This window comes from Periophthalmus magnuspinnatus, chromosome 18 (assembly GCF_009829125.3).
Source record: "Periophthalmus magnuspinnatus isolate fPerMag1 chromosome 18, fPerMag1.2.pri, whole genome shotgun sequence".
Lineage (NCBI taxonomy): Eukaryota > Metazoa > Chordata > Actinopteri > Gobiiformes > Gobiidae > Periophthalmus > Periophthalmus magnuspinnatus.
Window position 1 is genome coordinate 11234553 of NC_047143.1, and position 16500 is coordinate 11251052.

General features: G+C 40.0%; 1 protein-coding gene across 1 annotated transcript in view; it reads left to right on the top strand.

The window, feature by feature from the left end:
• The window catches only part of efnb3b (ephrin-B3b), an 85966-nt gene extending 69712 nt beyond the window's left edge, over positions 1–16254 (top strand). The window contains exons 3-5 of the mRNA XM_033984008.2: positions 6591–6683; positions 9386–9448; positions 12139–16254. Of these exons, the coding sequence (XP_033839899.1) occupies positions 6591–6683; positions 9386–9448; positions 12139–12557 (575 nt within the window). The 3' untranslated portion in view covers positions 12558–16254. The remainder of the gene's footprint in view (positions 1–6590; positions 6684–9385; positions 9449–12138) is intronic.
• The last annotated feature ends 246 nt before the right edge of the window (positions 16255–16500 follow it).

The following is a 16500-nucleotide window of genomic DNA, read 5'->3' on the forward strand; positions in this document are numbered from 1 at the left end:
AAATAATACATTTAATGCAAGTAGTAAGCAGTTCTGAGTGAGAAAATTATTTAACGTATGTAAATTGGTACAGACCAAAAATCTGGTTGCACATGTGGGAGTGCTTGAAAACAATACTAGCAGAGATGCCAAAAAAGGGGCAAAATGTGAGTATTTGGTCGCAGTCTGGAGCCCTGAATGGTCTTTTATTATGCAGATGTAATTTAAAATACATCCCATTATTCTCAGATACTGAAGAAAATGAGATGGAGAGGCTGAGGAGGCTGATGATTTTGCTCATGCAGTATATTGTAGTAAATTATAGTATGCATACAAGGAGCGAGCGTTTCTATCTAAACGGCTTTAGAAGGTTGGTTGAACGGCATGTGATTGGTTGACAGCGACAAACAGGTGGTAGGAAGTAGGGACAGAGACAAACTATAGTTTTCCTGGTTGAATTTACATTTTTACTTTAGTGGCACCGAAATAACAATATCCCGCGGTCATGTTGATACTTTGCAGTTGATGCCATCAACATTCCCTGGGGGTGTGACGCTAACTAGAGGTTCTGCTTTGTTTGAGGCTTTTTTTGACACAGTTTGATCATAAAGAGCTGACTTAGTTGGAAGTACAACAGGTGAGCTGACTTGTGACCTGAAGTCTCTCACATAAAATTAAAGTCACAAGTTTGCTAGCATTAGCCACCTTTTACTCCTATACAGGACCATGAACGCTTATATTGATCACAGGCTTCTGAAAATGTGATGTTTAATTCAGTGTTGTAAGTTTTCAGACAATTTTAAAACTTTTTGACAGTGTTTGTTAATCTATGCATTGTGTCTCCATGATAACTGCTGAACATTCCAGCATAGAGATACATGTAGAACCCCCAGTGTTGATAACTGCTGAACATTCCAGCATAGAGATACATGTAGAACCCCCAGTGTGATGTCACTGCAAAAGTATCAATTCTTCCAGAGGGGCAGTAACCCAGATCCAGGCTGCAGCGGACCTAGGGGGAGCTGTCTTTATTCTGGGCCTGGCTGGGGAATACTAACTCTGGGAGACAGTGAGGAGGAAAGGGGCTGAGATGACCCACTTCTCCAGGGCTGAGGCAGAAGAGCGCTGGACTCGTACCCTCCCATACGTATCCATGCTTTTAGAATCATAATTATCTGAAACGTGCATTTATTTATGTATGTCAAAAGATAACCTGCAGCGGAAGAATGGATTTAAAGGCACTGTAGCTGATTTTTACTATCTCGTGAAAAACAGAACTGGTTCTTTTTAAATGGGTTGCAGTGGTCCGAAGTTATTCCTCACTTACCTTGTGCATTCTGAGCATCCTAATTATTCACCCTGATGACAACTTTCCATCCATCAACAACTACCATGCTAATGTACCCTTCCAGATTATTAGACAATACAACGATTTATAATTAGATGCAGACAGTACACGGTGGACCTCAAGAGTTGCCTATACAATATATCTGTACTGGGACAAGACACATGCACTAAGCAACTTGTCTATCGATAATCTGGAAGTGGACTGTTAGCATGCAATTTTATTGCATTACCATGCAGGTATTACTCCTCTCTGGTCTCCGAGAGTTGTGAAAAGTGCTTATAAACTCATTACGGTGAATAATTATTGGACTGCTGCAAAGAGTTTCAAATGAAGTAGTTCTATTTTTCATAGTTTTAAGACAGTAAAAATCTGGAGTGCAATCTAGACTGCATTGCATTCTTACTATGGGCTTAACTCTCCATAGGTATGACCCGCAACTTGGCCTGACCGCGTCTAGAATGGAGATAGACAAGTTTAATTCCATGCTTGAGAGTTGATGGGAATGATAATTAGAATCAATTCAGCTGTTCACTGAAATCCAAATGATGCAAAATTTGAAAACACACAATTTATAACCTTTTATTTTTTCATTGCCCCATTTGTGATATTTTTGTGGCTGACCTATTTTAGCACATTCCATTTTTCCAATATCATTATTTTGATGGCTTCATGAATCTGCAATGGTTCTGCCCTACATTCTATCTACACTTTTTAAACTACTTTTAGATAGATTTTTATTTAATTTTTTTTACTAACCGAAAGGACCCAAAGGACCAGATGATTTGCTGTTCTAATCCCTTTCTAGCCTGTTCATACATCATTGTCATGTCCTTTAGCAAGACACTTTCATCTGTAATCACTACTAAATATTTTTTACCTATGCACTCATCAAAATCAACAGGCCCTACACCCTGTAGGGGCTCGAGCTTAATAATATTCCAATGGGAAATTTTTTTTCCCCTGTTTTGTATAACAAACTATACATTTTCGGAAAGCACCTGCACATTCCTACCTCGTGGTTGCATGGCCTTACGATACTAATAGGCGCTTCGCCAGCTTCTAAATATACAAAAAAATTTACATTTTTAAAGAGGTACTTTAGTATTTATCTGGATTTTTTCATGTAATCTCCTATATCTTTACTTTTACTGAAGTAACAAAATTCAGTAGTTTATATACCACTGGCTTCTATGGGTGAGTGTGTGTGTGGTAGTAGCAATAATGGCTTCATCAACACGCCATAGCAACTCATAAAAACGCCATGTTTGATTTACGACTCCACTGTAGTCACTTAGGAGTAGGAGGGGTCTGTAGAATGTGGGCGCAGAGCAGAGAGGGGCAGACAGGGGCAGACAGGAGAGGACAGGAGAGGACAGGAGAGGACAAAAACAGACATTGAACGAGTTATGAAAAATAGCTTACTGAATGGGCAAACTTTGGATCCTGGGAGGTAAGAACGAAATATATTATCTCCCAACAGGAACCCACGACACAAATGGTGGTGAAGAGGAGGAGATGGAGAGGCTTAGGAGGCTGATGGTGGAACTGTTGTGGTGGAGATGGACCATGTATGGAGGAGAGGAGCGCATTTATTGTGTTTGATGAGAGATAATTAGTTGAAAGTGAAAGGTAGAGAGTAGCACAGCAAGAAGGTCCAAAGTTTGACTTCCAGGTCAAGTTGGGTTTGCATGCTCTGCCTGTGCGAGGTTGGGAGTCCTGTGGGAGCTCCCCGTTAATCCCAAAACCAGTCAAGTTGATATAATCATATTATTTTTCTGACAAGCACTGTGATTGTGCTTAGATTTACAATTTATGTTTTAATAATATGATTCTGTTCAATGTTCACATTTAAACACATCTACAAGAATTGACAGTCACATTTTATAACATGTTTGTACAGATCTAAACTACAGGGTTGGAAGTTTGCATGCAGAATAAGACAGGAAATTTTGTCAATTGTGGAGAAAATGATGGTACCTAAAAAAATTGCAGCCTTTGTGATATGCTAATTTCGTTCATTCAAATTGTGATTTTGATCTGGCTGTCCTAATATTACTCAAGTAGAAGTACAAAATAGTGGTCCAGGAGAAATGTAAGGGTAAAAAGCATTTGGGAAACTACTTAACTAAGTAAAAATATTTTTTATAATTTATAATTTATTTTTTTTTGGAACATGACTTCTGAATTTTCACAGGATAATACCTAATGAAGTTGACTGGGTATTTTCAAAGGTTAGACATAAAAATGAGAAAAAAGAAATCATATCTGTAGGAGAGGTGCAAGAAACATATGTTCAAATCATTTCATATTGTCAGCGTAAATCTTTTGTCACTTGTAGACCTACTCACAATGAGAAGAGTAACCAAAAGTTTTACTCAAGTAAGAGTACTGTTACACTTAACAATATATTACTCAAGTAGGAATAAAGGTGAAAACTATTCTGAGAAGTACAATTTTCAAAAAGTAAAAGCAAACCAAGAACTACCCATCTCTTGACAAAGCCTTCCAGTTTTGGTACTCCTCACCAAGATCTTGAGTCGTTGGTTGAAGGATGGGTCAAATGCAGAGGACCAAGTTTCTTATACGGAAACAATAGTCTACAAATACTCTTGATGTGTTTTTGCGCTAATTGCAGTGTTATACCTTGTCAAAAACATCATGTTTTTCCTCTAAATGTGTCAGCATGCGGATGTTTGCTGCATGCAGCCCCACTCTCCCTCTCTCTCTCTGTCTCTCTCCTCTTCGTCAAATGGCTGCAATAAAAAGCTCTCCCAGTGACTTTGGAGCAACGCTAAATGCAAGTCATGTCCCCGCGATGGAGACCGGAGAATGGCCAAGGAATACTAACGCGGAGTGTGCACAGATCTTTGAGAGAAGGGGGGGGGGGGGGGGGGGGGGGGGGGGGGGGGGGGGGGGGGGGGCAGGGGAGAGATAGGGGAGAGGGGGGGCTGTCAGTCAACACGGACACAATTCGCCATACTGACTTTGGTTGGCATTCTGTACGTGTCGGAAAAGATTGTGCACAGCAAGTTTTGGAATTCTTGGAAAGAGGAAAGGAGGAGGATTTCTGTTGGGGGTAGTAAAGTTATATTTTATACGTCAGGTACTTTTAGGTTTTGAAACATTAAGCAGTTTTTGGGAACTCCTATAAGCAATTCTGCAAACACATTTTTAAAATGAGGTACCAGTATTTGAAAGACACCCCTTTTTGAACTGGTATCCTTTTTAAGTACCTTTTCTTGTATTTACCATTTTCTACAATAACAAAACAGAATTATACTTAGGCCTGTTGCAGTAACTAGTATCAATAAATTAACTTTTTGCTATATTTCTATGATAAGATTTGAGCTGTAGCAGTTTGAATAAATAAGTTTTATTACTCAATGTTTTATTAACAACATTATTATTTATTGCAGCTTGTTTTAATATACTGTACATTTAGAATACCTTTTCAGCATAATCCTGCTTTAGTGTTTTGTCAGTGGTATAATTTTAATATTGTCGTTTAATATCAAAATATTCTCCAACAATATATTACACTTCAAAATTTGCTGTTGTGATAGGCCTAATTACAATGTTCATTTTCCTTGAAGAAAAACAGTTTTTCTTTGGTGTTAATACTACTTTGTGACTTTATGTAGTACCCCTCAAAACACATCAGACATCAGTTCTAGTTATCAGAGGGGAACATATTTCTATTTACCATTTTTTTCTCTAAAACAGTAGTACCTTCATTTTTGTATCGATACTGTCTGGTTACTTTAAACAGTACTCAGACCTAGTTTTTAATGATATAACAAGGCAACAAACACATTTTGAGTTGTAGAACTTATTTCAGATGCGCTTGACTTAACAACTCACTATGTACATTTCAAAAAAACAAAATAATCTAATTATTTAAATTCATTGCAAGTATGTTTCTTGTAACTATACTCAAAGTATGAATGCTAAAATGTTGGAAATACTATACTAATACTAATACTAATATAGAGACTGTCCGTGCCTTATGCAATATAGTTAATCAATTTTTGAATAGTTCCAATAACAAAGGCTTACAATGTTTAAGTAATACAGTGTCCTACAGATAACTAAATGTCACCGTGTCTAAAACTTTTTATGTAGTCCTCTACAAACATATTTATTCAGTACAAGGAGGTCATATCACTGTACTTGTCAGAGCATTGCAACTAGAGCTTTTCCCTATTTCGTTCAGGCTGCTGTGTAGTTGACAAGAAGGCTTTCTTAATCAGATAAAGACGTAATGTAAACAGCCGTGCTCCACATGTGGTGAAGGTTGTGATCTGCAGCTCATTCTATAAATATCTGCTCCATCTAACACAATCACTCACACATGCACGCACACACACGCACACACACACTCACTTAGACAGGGATGAGGTAGTGTCCCGGGACAGGCCTCTGACTCTGAGTGAGTGTTTGGCCTGAGGCTGGATGTCTGTCTGTAGCACCAAGGCTCAGCTCCATAATGCACTACTGTTAGCCCCGCCCCCACCTTAGACCTTATACATAAGCTCCACCCACACCTCCGAATGCATGCATATGCTCTGATCGCACCGTATACCTAGAAAGAAAGTGAACATGAGTTAAAGGAACTCTACGTAAGATTTTAAATTCTGCATCCCTAGATATGAGATAAATATATTCAGCTCAAATATAGCTTAATTACAAAAACATTGTTTATGTTATAATTTGGTGTTTGGATTGTCAAGACAATTATCCAATTAGAAAGCAGAATGAGCCTCACATGAGTCTCTCATTTGGGTTGCCAGGTTCAATGCTGAAACCCAGTTGGTTTAAACCTAAAATGCCTCTCTATGTAAACCCCAACACCTGCACCAAATCATTAATCAGTGCTAGTGCAGCCTCTGCAGCTCAGTGAGTGAATTTTGGAGGTTCTGAGCTTTTACATGAGGCATGGCCTGTCCATATACTGAGAATGAGAAAAATATGTGCCCTCTATCTGCAGGTTAAGGCACTGGCAAACCATGTTCAGTTGTGATTGTGCTTTCTTTTTTTGAACCAGATAGAGGCAAACCAACATTCAGTTCCTTTCATTTATAAAAATAAATATTAACTCAATTGGAGTAGCTTTAACCTGTTTTAATTACTTGTGCCTGGAATAATGAGTTGTTCAAAGAATAGATATGATTTTGTGTATAAAATGTTGCCCAAAATGTCACCAAATGCCATTTTGACATAGATCCCTTGATATTGATTAACATTTATGTGCTTTGTTTTGCAGCTACTTCAGATGGGACACGCCAGGGCCTGGACAGCATGAGGGGAGGAGTGTGTGCCACGCAGGGCATGAAGGTGGTCCTCAAAGTGGGACAAAGTAAGTCCTCTGTGTCCAGTGTCCACCACACAAAAGTCCACAAACACATACACATGTACAGTACAGAGCATGGAGGTGGTCCTCAAAGTGGGACAAAGTAAGTCCTCTGTGTCGTTTCCAAATGTCCACCACACAACTGTCCACATCAGGGTTTACCAACCTTTTAGGCCCAAGGACTACTTCAAGAGCATCAAGTTGTTCAGAAATACATCCCAAAGATTCAAAGTTAAGGCATTAACCCCCATCATGTACAACAAATGTATGCATTCAAACAAACAGTGAATCACACGAACATAAATCTGTAATTTCCACAACAAAAAAAAGGGGCTACTGGGGCAGGCCCAAAGAGTGACGCCTGGTCGCCACCACATACATCAACGCATTGTACAGTGCAGGTCATGAAAAGTGACCTAAAAAGTAGTACTCAATGGTGGACAAAGTAAGTCTTCTGAGTCCAAATGTCCACATACATTTCAACTCTGGAGCATGAAGGTGGTTCTCAAAGTGGGTGTCCAAAAGTAAACTATGCAAATGTCCACCATGTATGTTCACACAAAAGTCCCATGTGTCTTCAAATTATTCATCTGTCTCCTCCTTCATGGTGCGTAGACTCTGTGTTGGTGGAGGAGAAAGGAGGAGAAAGAGGGGCTGATGAGGCTGATGCCGCCAGATAGGTGGAACATAATTGTTTTGCTAATGGACAAGGCTAGCAAAAAAAACTTCCATGGTATGATTGTAAAGTTATTTTGTGTCTGCTCCTTAATGTTGGCAGAATGGACAGCATTGGCTTGCATACCGTGCTAGCTGAAATGTTTTGTGACATTGAAGCTCTAAAATATGCTTTACATCCATGATTTATTGAACTATGCATGTATCTTTACTGACCAGTATTGGCATGGATGGACAGAGAAAGCTTGTAGGCCTATAGCATTTTAGGCTAGCAGAAACCATTTTTTTTCTCACATTAGGCCCAGATATGCCTTATGGCTAACTTACGTACATGTTTCAGTGTATTTATTGGATGTTGTGGCAAGATGGACAGTGTTAGCTTGTAGGCCTATAGTGTGCAGAAACCACAATTCATTTTGTCGCATGAATGAGGCCTACATAGTCTTTACTTACCATCATGATTCATTGTGGTTTTTGGTTGACCGGTGTTGTGGCAAGGAGGACAGTGCTAGGTTGTAGACCTATAGCTTGCTAGACTAGCTGGAAAGCTTTTTTTTTTGTCTCATGACTCCCTGATGTGCTTTATCCTACACCCATGATTTATTGTGCTGTTGACTGACCAGTGTTGTGGTAGGATGTATGGAGCTAGCTTATAGGCCTATAGCATGCTAGGCTATCAGAAAACACATTTCTTTTTGCCGCATGATGAGGCCCAGATAAGTCTTTACTTACCTCCATGAATCATTGCATTCCTTGGATGACCAGTGATATGGCAAGATGGACAGAGTTAGCTCACAAGCCTATAGCAGGCTAGGTTAGCTGAAAACACTTTTCCTTTTGTCATATGATGAGGCCCAGATATGTCTTTACTTACCATCATGATTCATTGTTGTTAATGTTGTGGCAGGATGGACAGAGCTAGCTTGCGTGACGTGCTAGCTGCCTCCCTGGTGAGCCTGTGTGTCTGTTATCTGTAGCTGCGTTGAAAGGTCACGTCCGCCTGTTTGTCGTCTAAATAAGTGTGCACCGCAGCTGATCCCGAGTCTGATAGAGCAGCGCACACATCTCTGCACACACACACTGAGCTAAACCGAGCAGAGAGAACACAGAGCTGTCACAACTGTTAATGCCGCTAACGCAACACTAAGGCTAATCATGTAAGCGCCGCAAATAATGTCATCATTTTGGACAATTGGAAATAAAATAAAAAACAATGTTGTTAGAGGTCGCCGGTAATAAGGTTTTGAGGGGAAAGCGTAATGAGGTTTTGAAAAGAAGAGGGCAAAAATAAAATTCAATAGAAGATTGAAATTGGCCTTTTTGCATAATGGTTGAACATTATGCAAAAAAAAAAAAACAAAAAAAAACATTAACGGTACAGTATGTAACTTTTTGGAGATGGTACCTGTAAGCAGGTGCCATCCCGCAAGCCCGCTCACAGTAAGGACACAGTATGTTTTCAATGTAATAAAAACAAACAAAATTAGCTTTTATTTTAGTCTTTTTTGTGGCTAAAACATTGCATACTGTGTTTTTGTTTTTTTTTTCAATTTATAGAATATTGGCGATTTTATGTGGATATATTTTCTTTGAACAAATGATAATTAACAGAATTGTAAAAATATATGTTACATTATAACAAATATTAAAATTAATAACAGATTTATTTTAAGACACACTTCACATGTTTTGTTTTTTTCTCCACATGCTTTTTTATGTTATCATGTTTCATGGTCTTAACTTATTCATGTAAATCCACTCTCTCCCCTGTATCGTCCTCCCTCCCACCACAGCAGCAGAACCATCATCCTCTCCACCCTTTCTACCTGCTCCTAGTCTAATAATTTTCCCATACAAATCCACCATTCTCTCCCTTCATCACATAACTTATCTTTTGTATGTGCTAGAGTCTAAGTGCATTTACATTTATCAATTCAATAAACTATGCATTTCACCTCATTTGTCTTTTTTTAAGTTGCAAGTGCTTGCTCCACACTTACATTTGATTTTTTTTTGATTTTTTTTTTTCATAGGTCCATATGGGCTACCCCCGAAAAAACAAGACCCGCCTCCGCGCTCGAACAACCGAAACTCAGGTAATGCATGAGATGAAGAAGAGGGGGATGAGAAATCAGGAAAAAAACGAGTCTTAAGTTTAGAGCGATTGTGTGACAGATGGAGGTGTGCGGCGCGACATCTGTGGTGCTTTTAAATGTGCTCTTAAATCCAAATGGATGGTTTAGGCAGAGAATGGGCTCACAGCCTCCACAACAGTACACATAGAAATATATCAGATTGTACGTACCCTACTTTTACTAGTTCAGATAAGGACAAATATATGCTGGTAGAAATGTAGGCCAACAGACACAATGTAACTATTCAAATGTCACCATAGAATTTGGTTTTGGTTTTGAAGTCTGAAAAGCCCTGTACCTGATTTTTGCATATGTATTTGAGCAACATTTGTCTTGTCCCAGTACAGAAATATTGTATATACAGCTTTTAAGGTCAAAATAAGTCCTCTGTGTGCTGTCTGCATCTAATTAGAAAGCATTTTTTTGTCTGATAATCAGGAAGTGCGTGTTAGCATGCTAGTTGTTATTAGTGTTACCGTTCCAGCAAAACTCCACACTTGTCTTTGAGAGTCTTGAAAAGTTCTTATAAACTCATCGTTTTGAATGATTAAGATGCTCTGAATGCATAAGGTAAGTGAGGAATTACTCTGGACCGCTGTGAACCTTTTAAAATGAAAAATTTAAAGATAGGGCTTCTGACAGCAAGTTACGGATGGATAATCAGTGACAACAAAATTAAAACTTCATGCAGGATATAAATACAGTTTTTCATAAATGCTAATGCTTAAGTTAATTTGAAGCATGATGAATATTCAAATAGCGCTACAAACTAAGCTAATCTACATATGAAAAACTATTGGGTTGTCAGATTAAAAGTTTACTTTCTTACTTATTTATAAGTTTTCATTTAGATTAGCATTGGCTTTGGGACAAAAAATGTGTGTTATTAAATAAAAGTGTCCTCCAGTGAAATATCCAAATAATATGTTTAACATGTTCTCTGTGACAGTAACTATCCACTGCATATTTTTTAAAGGAACTGTATGTAGTCTCTAGAAGAAAGTACAATCACAACTGCACCTGACTTTTTTGTTTGTTTTTTCTTAAGTTTTTCTCATTCTCAGTGCATGGACAAGCCATGCCTGATGTGTTGGCTCAGAACCTCCAGAATTCACTCTCTGAGCTGCAGAGGCTGCACTAGCACTGATTAATGATTGGCTGCAGGTGCTGACATTTAGGTAGACACCATTCAGATCAGAGACAGGCATTTTAGGTTTCAACCAAATGGATTTCAGCAGTGAAACTGCTAACCAAAATGAGAGAGTCATGTGAGGCTTATTCTGCTCTCTGATTAGATAATCATCTTGAGAACTAAAACACCAAATTATAATATAAAGAATTTGCCTATCATGTCCAATGTTTTTGCAATTAAGAATAAATCAACATTATACTTGTTAACAGTCAAAGCTATATTTGAATTGAACTTGTTTACCACATATAAGGGGACACAGTTAGGTCATGTTTATGAAATTTAAAATCACAATCTTACATACAGTCCATTTAAATATTGTGACATGATTTGACAAAACTTAGAACTATAGTCTACTGTTTAGTGACCAGAACTACCTGGCCCTGTCGCTCATGGACCCATCAGTATACTACTAATATTTACTTATAAGGATCACATAAAAGCACACTGCTTTTATGATTAAAACCTTAAACTCAAAGTTGTCAAAAAGGAAAGTGAACCTTATAAAATGTTAATATGTTGTTTTGGCGAATATAGCATTTTCAAAATACTAAAAGGTAACATGGCGATCTAAATATATTTTAGCAGTTAATACCTCATAGAAGTAAAATACCCTCTGTGTTCATGTAACAGCGCACAAAATAACCCAATATTCGACACTTTAAGAGAACCAACCTGCCCCAATCTCTCTCTCTTTCTCTCATCATAATGAATAAAGCTGTACTTGAATGGGGCACGCTCTCCACTGAGCTGGGTGAGTTCATGTGGGCAGGAGGAGGGGTATTAGAGGGGTTGTAGCTGTGCTCTGCTCCACACAACCGCGCCACAGGACAACTCACCACGGGGGGCATATGAAGCGCGCTCGATTTACTCACCTGCACCGGGGGTACGGAGGCTGGTTATTACGGCTACAATAACCTCCAGTCTGACTCAACCACGAAGCAAGAGCGCTGGGTCAGGGGGGATGTGTGCCCGGAATAATGATCGACCAATCCAGAGCGCTGCATTGGAGATAGTGGCATTACCGGTCTTAACCAGTCCAGCACACACACACACACCACACACACAAACTTGCCTCTGTACGGCTCCATTGGCCCCAGCCCACCCCAGTTGCCTGTGGTGTCGGCTGCACCGGCTGTGAGGATCTGAAGCGGGAGCGGGCACACAACAGGAAGACGCAGCATCAGCAGACAAGCTCCAGGAAGAGAGCGTCTGACAGCCTACAGGCCCACACTATCTTCTATCAGTCAAGGCTACAGTCTGCAAATACATGCACACCTCTGGGGGATGTACACAGGGATTATTTACAGGTTCAATAAGATATGGAGAAGGCAGAGCACATGCAGAAAGCTCTTTGGTGTTGTTCAGATATGGCCCATAGAGCCGTGTCAGAGGTGGATACAGTGTTATGCTGTGTGCTGGTCGGATTACATGTAGTCACTGTCATGTTTGTGTGTTGCAGGTGGCTCAGGGAACAACACTCAGTCCAGAGGCACCTTGGAAGATGGGGGGAATGGGCCTCTGCAGCCCTCTAACATCGCTCTGATTGCAGGGGCTGCCGGGGGGTCGGCCTTCCTCCTGCTGGTCACTGCAGTCATCTGTGTGGTGTGTTACCGACGACGACATGCTAAGCACTCGGACACACACCACCCACCTCTGTCCCTGTCCTCTCTGACCAGCCCCAAACGGGGTGGAGCCGGCGCCCTCTCCAGCTCCAACAACAACGGCTCCGAGCCCAGTGACATCATCATCCCTCTGCGGACGTCGGACTCGGCCTACTGCCCGCACTACGAGAAAGTGAGCGGGGATTACGGCCACCCCGTGTACATAGTGCAGGAGATGCCTCCTCAGAGTCCTGCCAACATTTACTACAAAGTATGAGGACAGCCCTGTGTGGACTGGCTGGTCCCTGTGGACCTACCACATTTAGAATGGAAGCATCACTTGCCTTTCCCCGGAGTCCTCTGGACTCTTGCACACCTGATCCTATGGTTTCCACTCAGCGGGCAGCGGACTGGAGGGCAGCCCTGTTTTAGGGGGCAGCCCCTTTGCCCCAAATCCCCCTCCAGATAAGTCCCAGGCCAGTCTTTTATACAGACTCTCCCTGGCACTGGTTTATGAAGAGCACCAGGGCTACACCAGGACCTGCCTAGCACCACCCCCAGGAGCTCTTCTGGACCAATCAAACCCCAGCCCTCACCAATAACTCATCCGTAGGATTCTATTTTGTTCTGTTTGGTTTCTCTGAGCAGACACAGGCACAGACTGGTCAACCAGCGGACATGTACATGTTACAGTGTGTGAGCAAAGTGGGTGTGTGTGAAGTTGTTGGGTGCCCATGGTCTGATGGGTGCCTATGGTCTAATGGTCATGATCTGTGGGTGCCCCTGACCTGCGGGCGAGTGGGCGTGCTGCGAGTGCTTGTGTTCTTTAGATTGTCTTAAAAAAACCAAAACACTAAATAGCAAGCATAAATGAGAAGAGTGAGATTTTCTATCACTATTGACACTTAGATTATATATATGAATATCAACTTTTTATTTTATTTTTGTTATTGTTGCATTTTTTACCCTGTTTTGTTCCATTTTGTGTATTTCATAGAGCAATCGTGTTTCCGTACATTAGTTGGACCATCACTTGAGTTCCATTCCGACAAAGGCTCTCCTCAGCCCGGGGTCTGTTGGCCCTGTGTATATTTTTATAGCTTCTCGTTCTATGCCATAGTTTTGGATGTTTAGATCTTGTGAAAAAGTGTTGAGGTAGAACTCATCTACGAAAGATTTGTGCGCAAACTTCTTTTTTCAAAACAGAAAGCGCAGCAGCGTCGACGGTGTTTGGATGGTTGGCGGGTGAGCAAAAAAATTGAAAAAGGCGAATACGTTCCTAGTGATGGAATTGCACAAAAGGACTAAGGATTGCGCCTATATACTAAGACTTTTGGAGTGGTCGCCCGCCCGTTCACAGACTCACAGAAGCTGGAGACCGGTCAGTTCCGTGGAGTGGCGATGGGCCGCTGCTGCAGAGGTCCAGCCCCGATGTTCGTGTTGGCTCCACATTGCTTTCGTGTAGTGGTCTTTCTACCCAAATTGCCTAAGTGAGTGCGTCTGTGTACACCTGGACCTTATCTTACCTTAATGCATTTTGACCTGTTTTGTCTGTTTAACACATGAAGATGTTCTGTTTTGTACCATGGAAAGATGAGTTGTATTTAGACACCGATGTTTAGTAAGGCGGCCATGTTGTAATTTTTCTGTGTGCTGTTAAGTCTGTCTATTTAAACATTGCTCAAAGTACTTAACCTGGCCCAAGCCAAATGATTTGTCACTGCCTCCACCTCACAAACACAAAACATGAGTATCTACATGGGATAGAAATGGCTTGAATTCAGAATATGAATCTTGATTTTAGCAGTTTTGAGAATTAGGGCTGCGAGATTAACTAAAATCGCAATTTGAATCAACACAGCTAGCAAATAGTAAAGCCTGCAGTTTTTAAGTACCATAATTCCTTCCACAAACAAAATATCCTGTGTTATTCTGCATAAAAACTGTACTTTAGATCTGTACAAACATGTGATTGTTGTATTAGTCAGATTTCAGTTTTTTGTGAGTTCTTCTGGATGTTTAAAATGGGAACTTTGAACAGAATCCTATTAATAAAACAAAAAGCAAATCTAATCGCATTGCCTGTCTGAAAAAATGCAATTAGATATTTTTTTCCAAATCATTCAGCCCTATTGAGAAAATTGTACTTGACTACTTAAAATTATGACACACTTTACCAATACCATAAGCTTCTCAAAGAGCTATAGATATGGTGATTGTAATCAATTTATGTAGGCAGAGCCGCTCCGAGATGAACTGTGTATGAATCAAGTGTCTCATCACACAAATATATCATGGCAAAATGCAGACCACCAACATTATAGTTATAAGGCAACTGCTCAACAAAACTCGACAAAAGATTAACAAAACAGGGTAAGAATTCATAATAAGAACTTTGGGAGTGTTATGCAAATTCGAGTTTTTGGAGCTTTTTACCATGTTATAATGTTCCCTCATCAAAAACGTGTCTGAAGAAGTTTTAAATGTCATCCATGTATGTTTGAGTTTTCTAGTGATCTCTCTGACCAGTATTCGAATCCTCCTTATGGTTAGCAGGACAAGCCTGTACAAGGCTCAGCCCACAAGCCAACATCATCCATGCTCCAACTTTTCATACAACTTCACTGCGATATGCAGTAGTTCCATTAGCCAGACTCAGCGCAACAAAAACGAAACAAAAACTTGTTATTATGATGATTCAGGTAATTTTGCTTTTTCAAAAGAATATTTGTAACATGGTCATCTAACTATGGAGTTACTACCCCATAGAAGTAAAATATACCCTCTTTTAAAAAAAAATCTAAAAACTGCTAAAAATGTGTGCCACTGTGGTGAACTAAACGAGATAAGAATGCATAATGAGAAACCCTTTACAATATTTTAAAGTAATACAAAATAAAAAGCAAAACCCACATTGTGGAAAAACAAATCTAAAAACTGCTCTCAAATCTAGATCAATTAAGAATCCAAGTCATTTGACCTCTTGTAGATATTCCAACATGTTCCTCTACTTTTGGACTTGTTTTGGTTTCATGGCGTCTGTAGCTCTCTCTCTCTCTCTCTCTCTGTCCCTTTTTGTGACATTTTTGTATTTTTCAAACTGCTTTGTCTTTTTGGAAAAGTGAAAGAATTGGAGTGGGGGGTTGGTGGAAGCGCGTGCGTGTCGATGTGAGTGTCTCTTTGTGCCAACAGCCAGCTAGCCCCTGCACTGTAAAAAGCACAAAATGAAAATCTTAGTGACGAGATCTTAAATCTAAATATTCATCTCAGTTTGACTAGTTTCCTTGTATATTGAGTTGTTTTAACATAATTTTTATTGCCAATAGTACACATATGTTTTTGATGTTTATTTTGTATTTCGAGTGCAATAAGATTTTTGTCATTACGCTGTTCTCTTTTTTTGTCAGTGGTTGCTACAGTAAAACGTACTTTTTTTTTTTTATGTCAGATGCCCTTCCTGAGTGGACAGTGGTTTACCTGTATTGAAACATAATAGCTGGATACAAACTGGTACCTTGGTGAAAGTTTAAACCACCACACCACTGCTGCCCCATACCATTTCCAGAATATTTAAATATCATTTTTGAATAATAATAATAAAATTATGAATCATCTCAAATTATTTAAGTCCAAGCAAATATAATGAAACTAGTAAAAACTACTCAAATTCCTACGTATTTTCTAAATAGTAATGTAAGTTGTGTAGATTTTGTGGTTTTTGCAGTGTATCCAGATGGCTGCGGCGTGATTTGTTCGGACTTTGTATACGGGACAGGCTCGTGTGAGTCTTCTCTCTCTTCTACCCCCCATGTCCCCCTCCCTCACCCCTCAATCTCCCCCGTGACCCATCCCCCCTTCCCTTTCCTAACCCCCACCCATCCTGTCCCATCACACACCTCAAAAGAGAGGGACAAACTGGTACATTCCTGGTTTGGAGCAGAAAAGATTGAATAAAAAAGAGAAAATGTTTAAGCACCGCTGTCTGGTATGTGTGGTTCATTCATTGGGGAGAGGGTATGGTTAGGTAGGTGGGTGTTGGTGGGGGTGGTGAGGGTGGGATGGGGGGGGACATTCTTACAACCCAAGAGTTCAGTATAGCAGTAGATGATCTTATTAATGGGCCTGTACCCGATTTTTTCTCATGTATTTGAGTAAAATGTGTCTTGCCCCAGTACAGACATTTTGTAAAAGCACTTCTTAGGGTCAAAATAAGTCTGCTG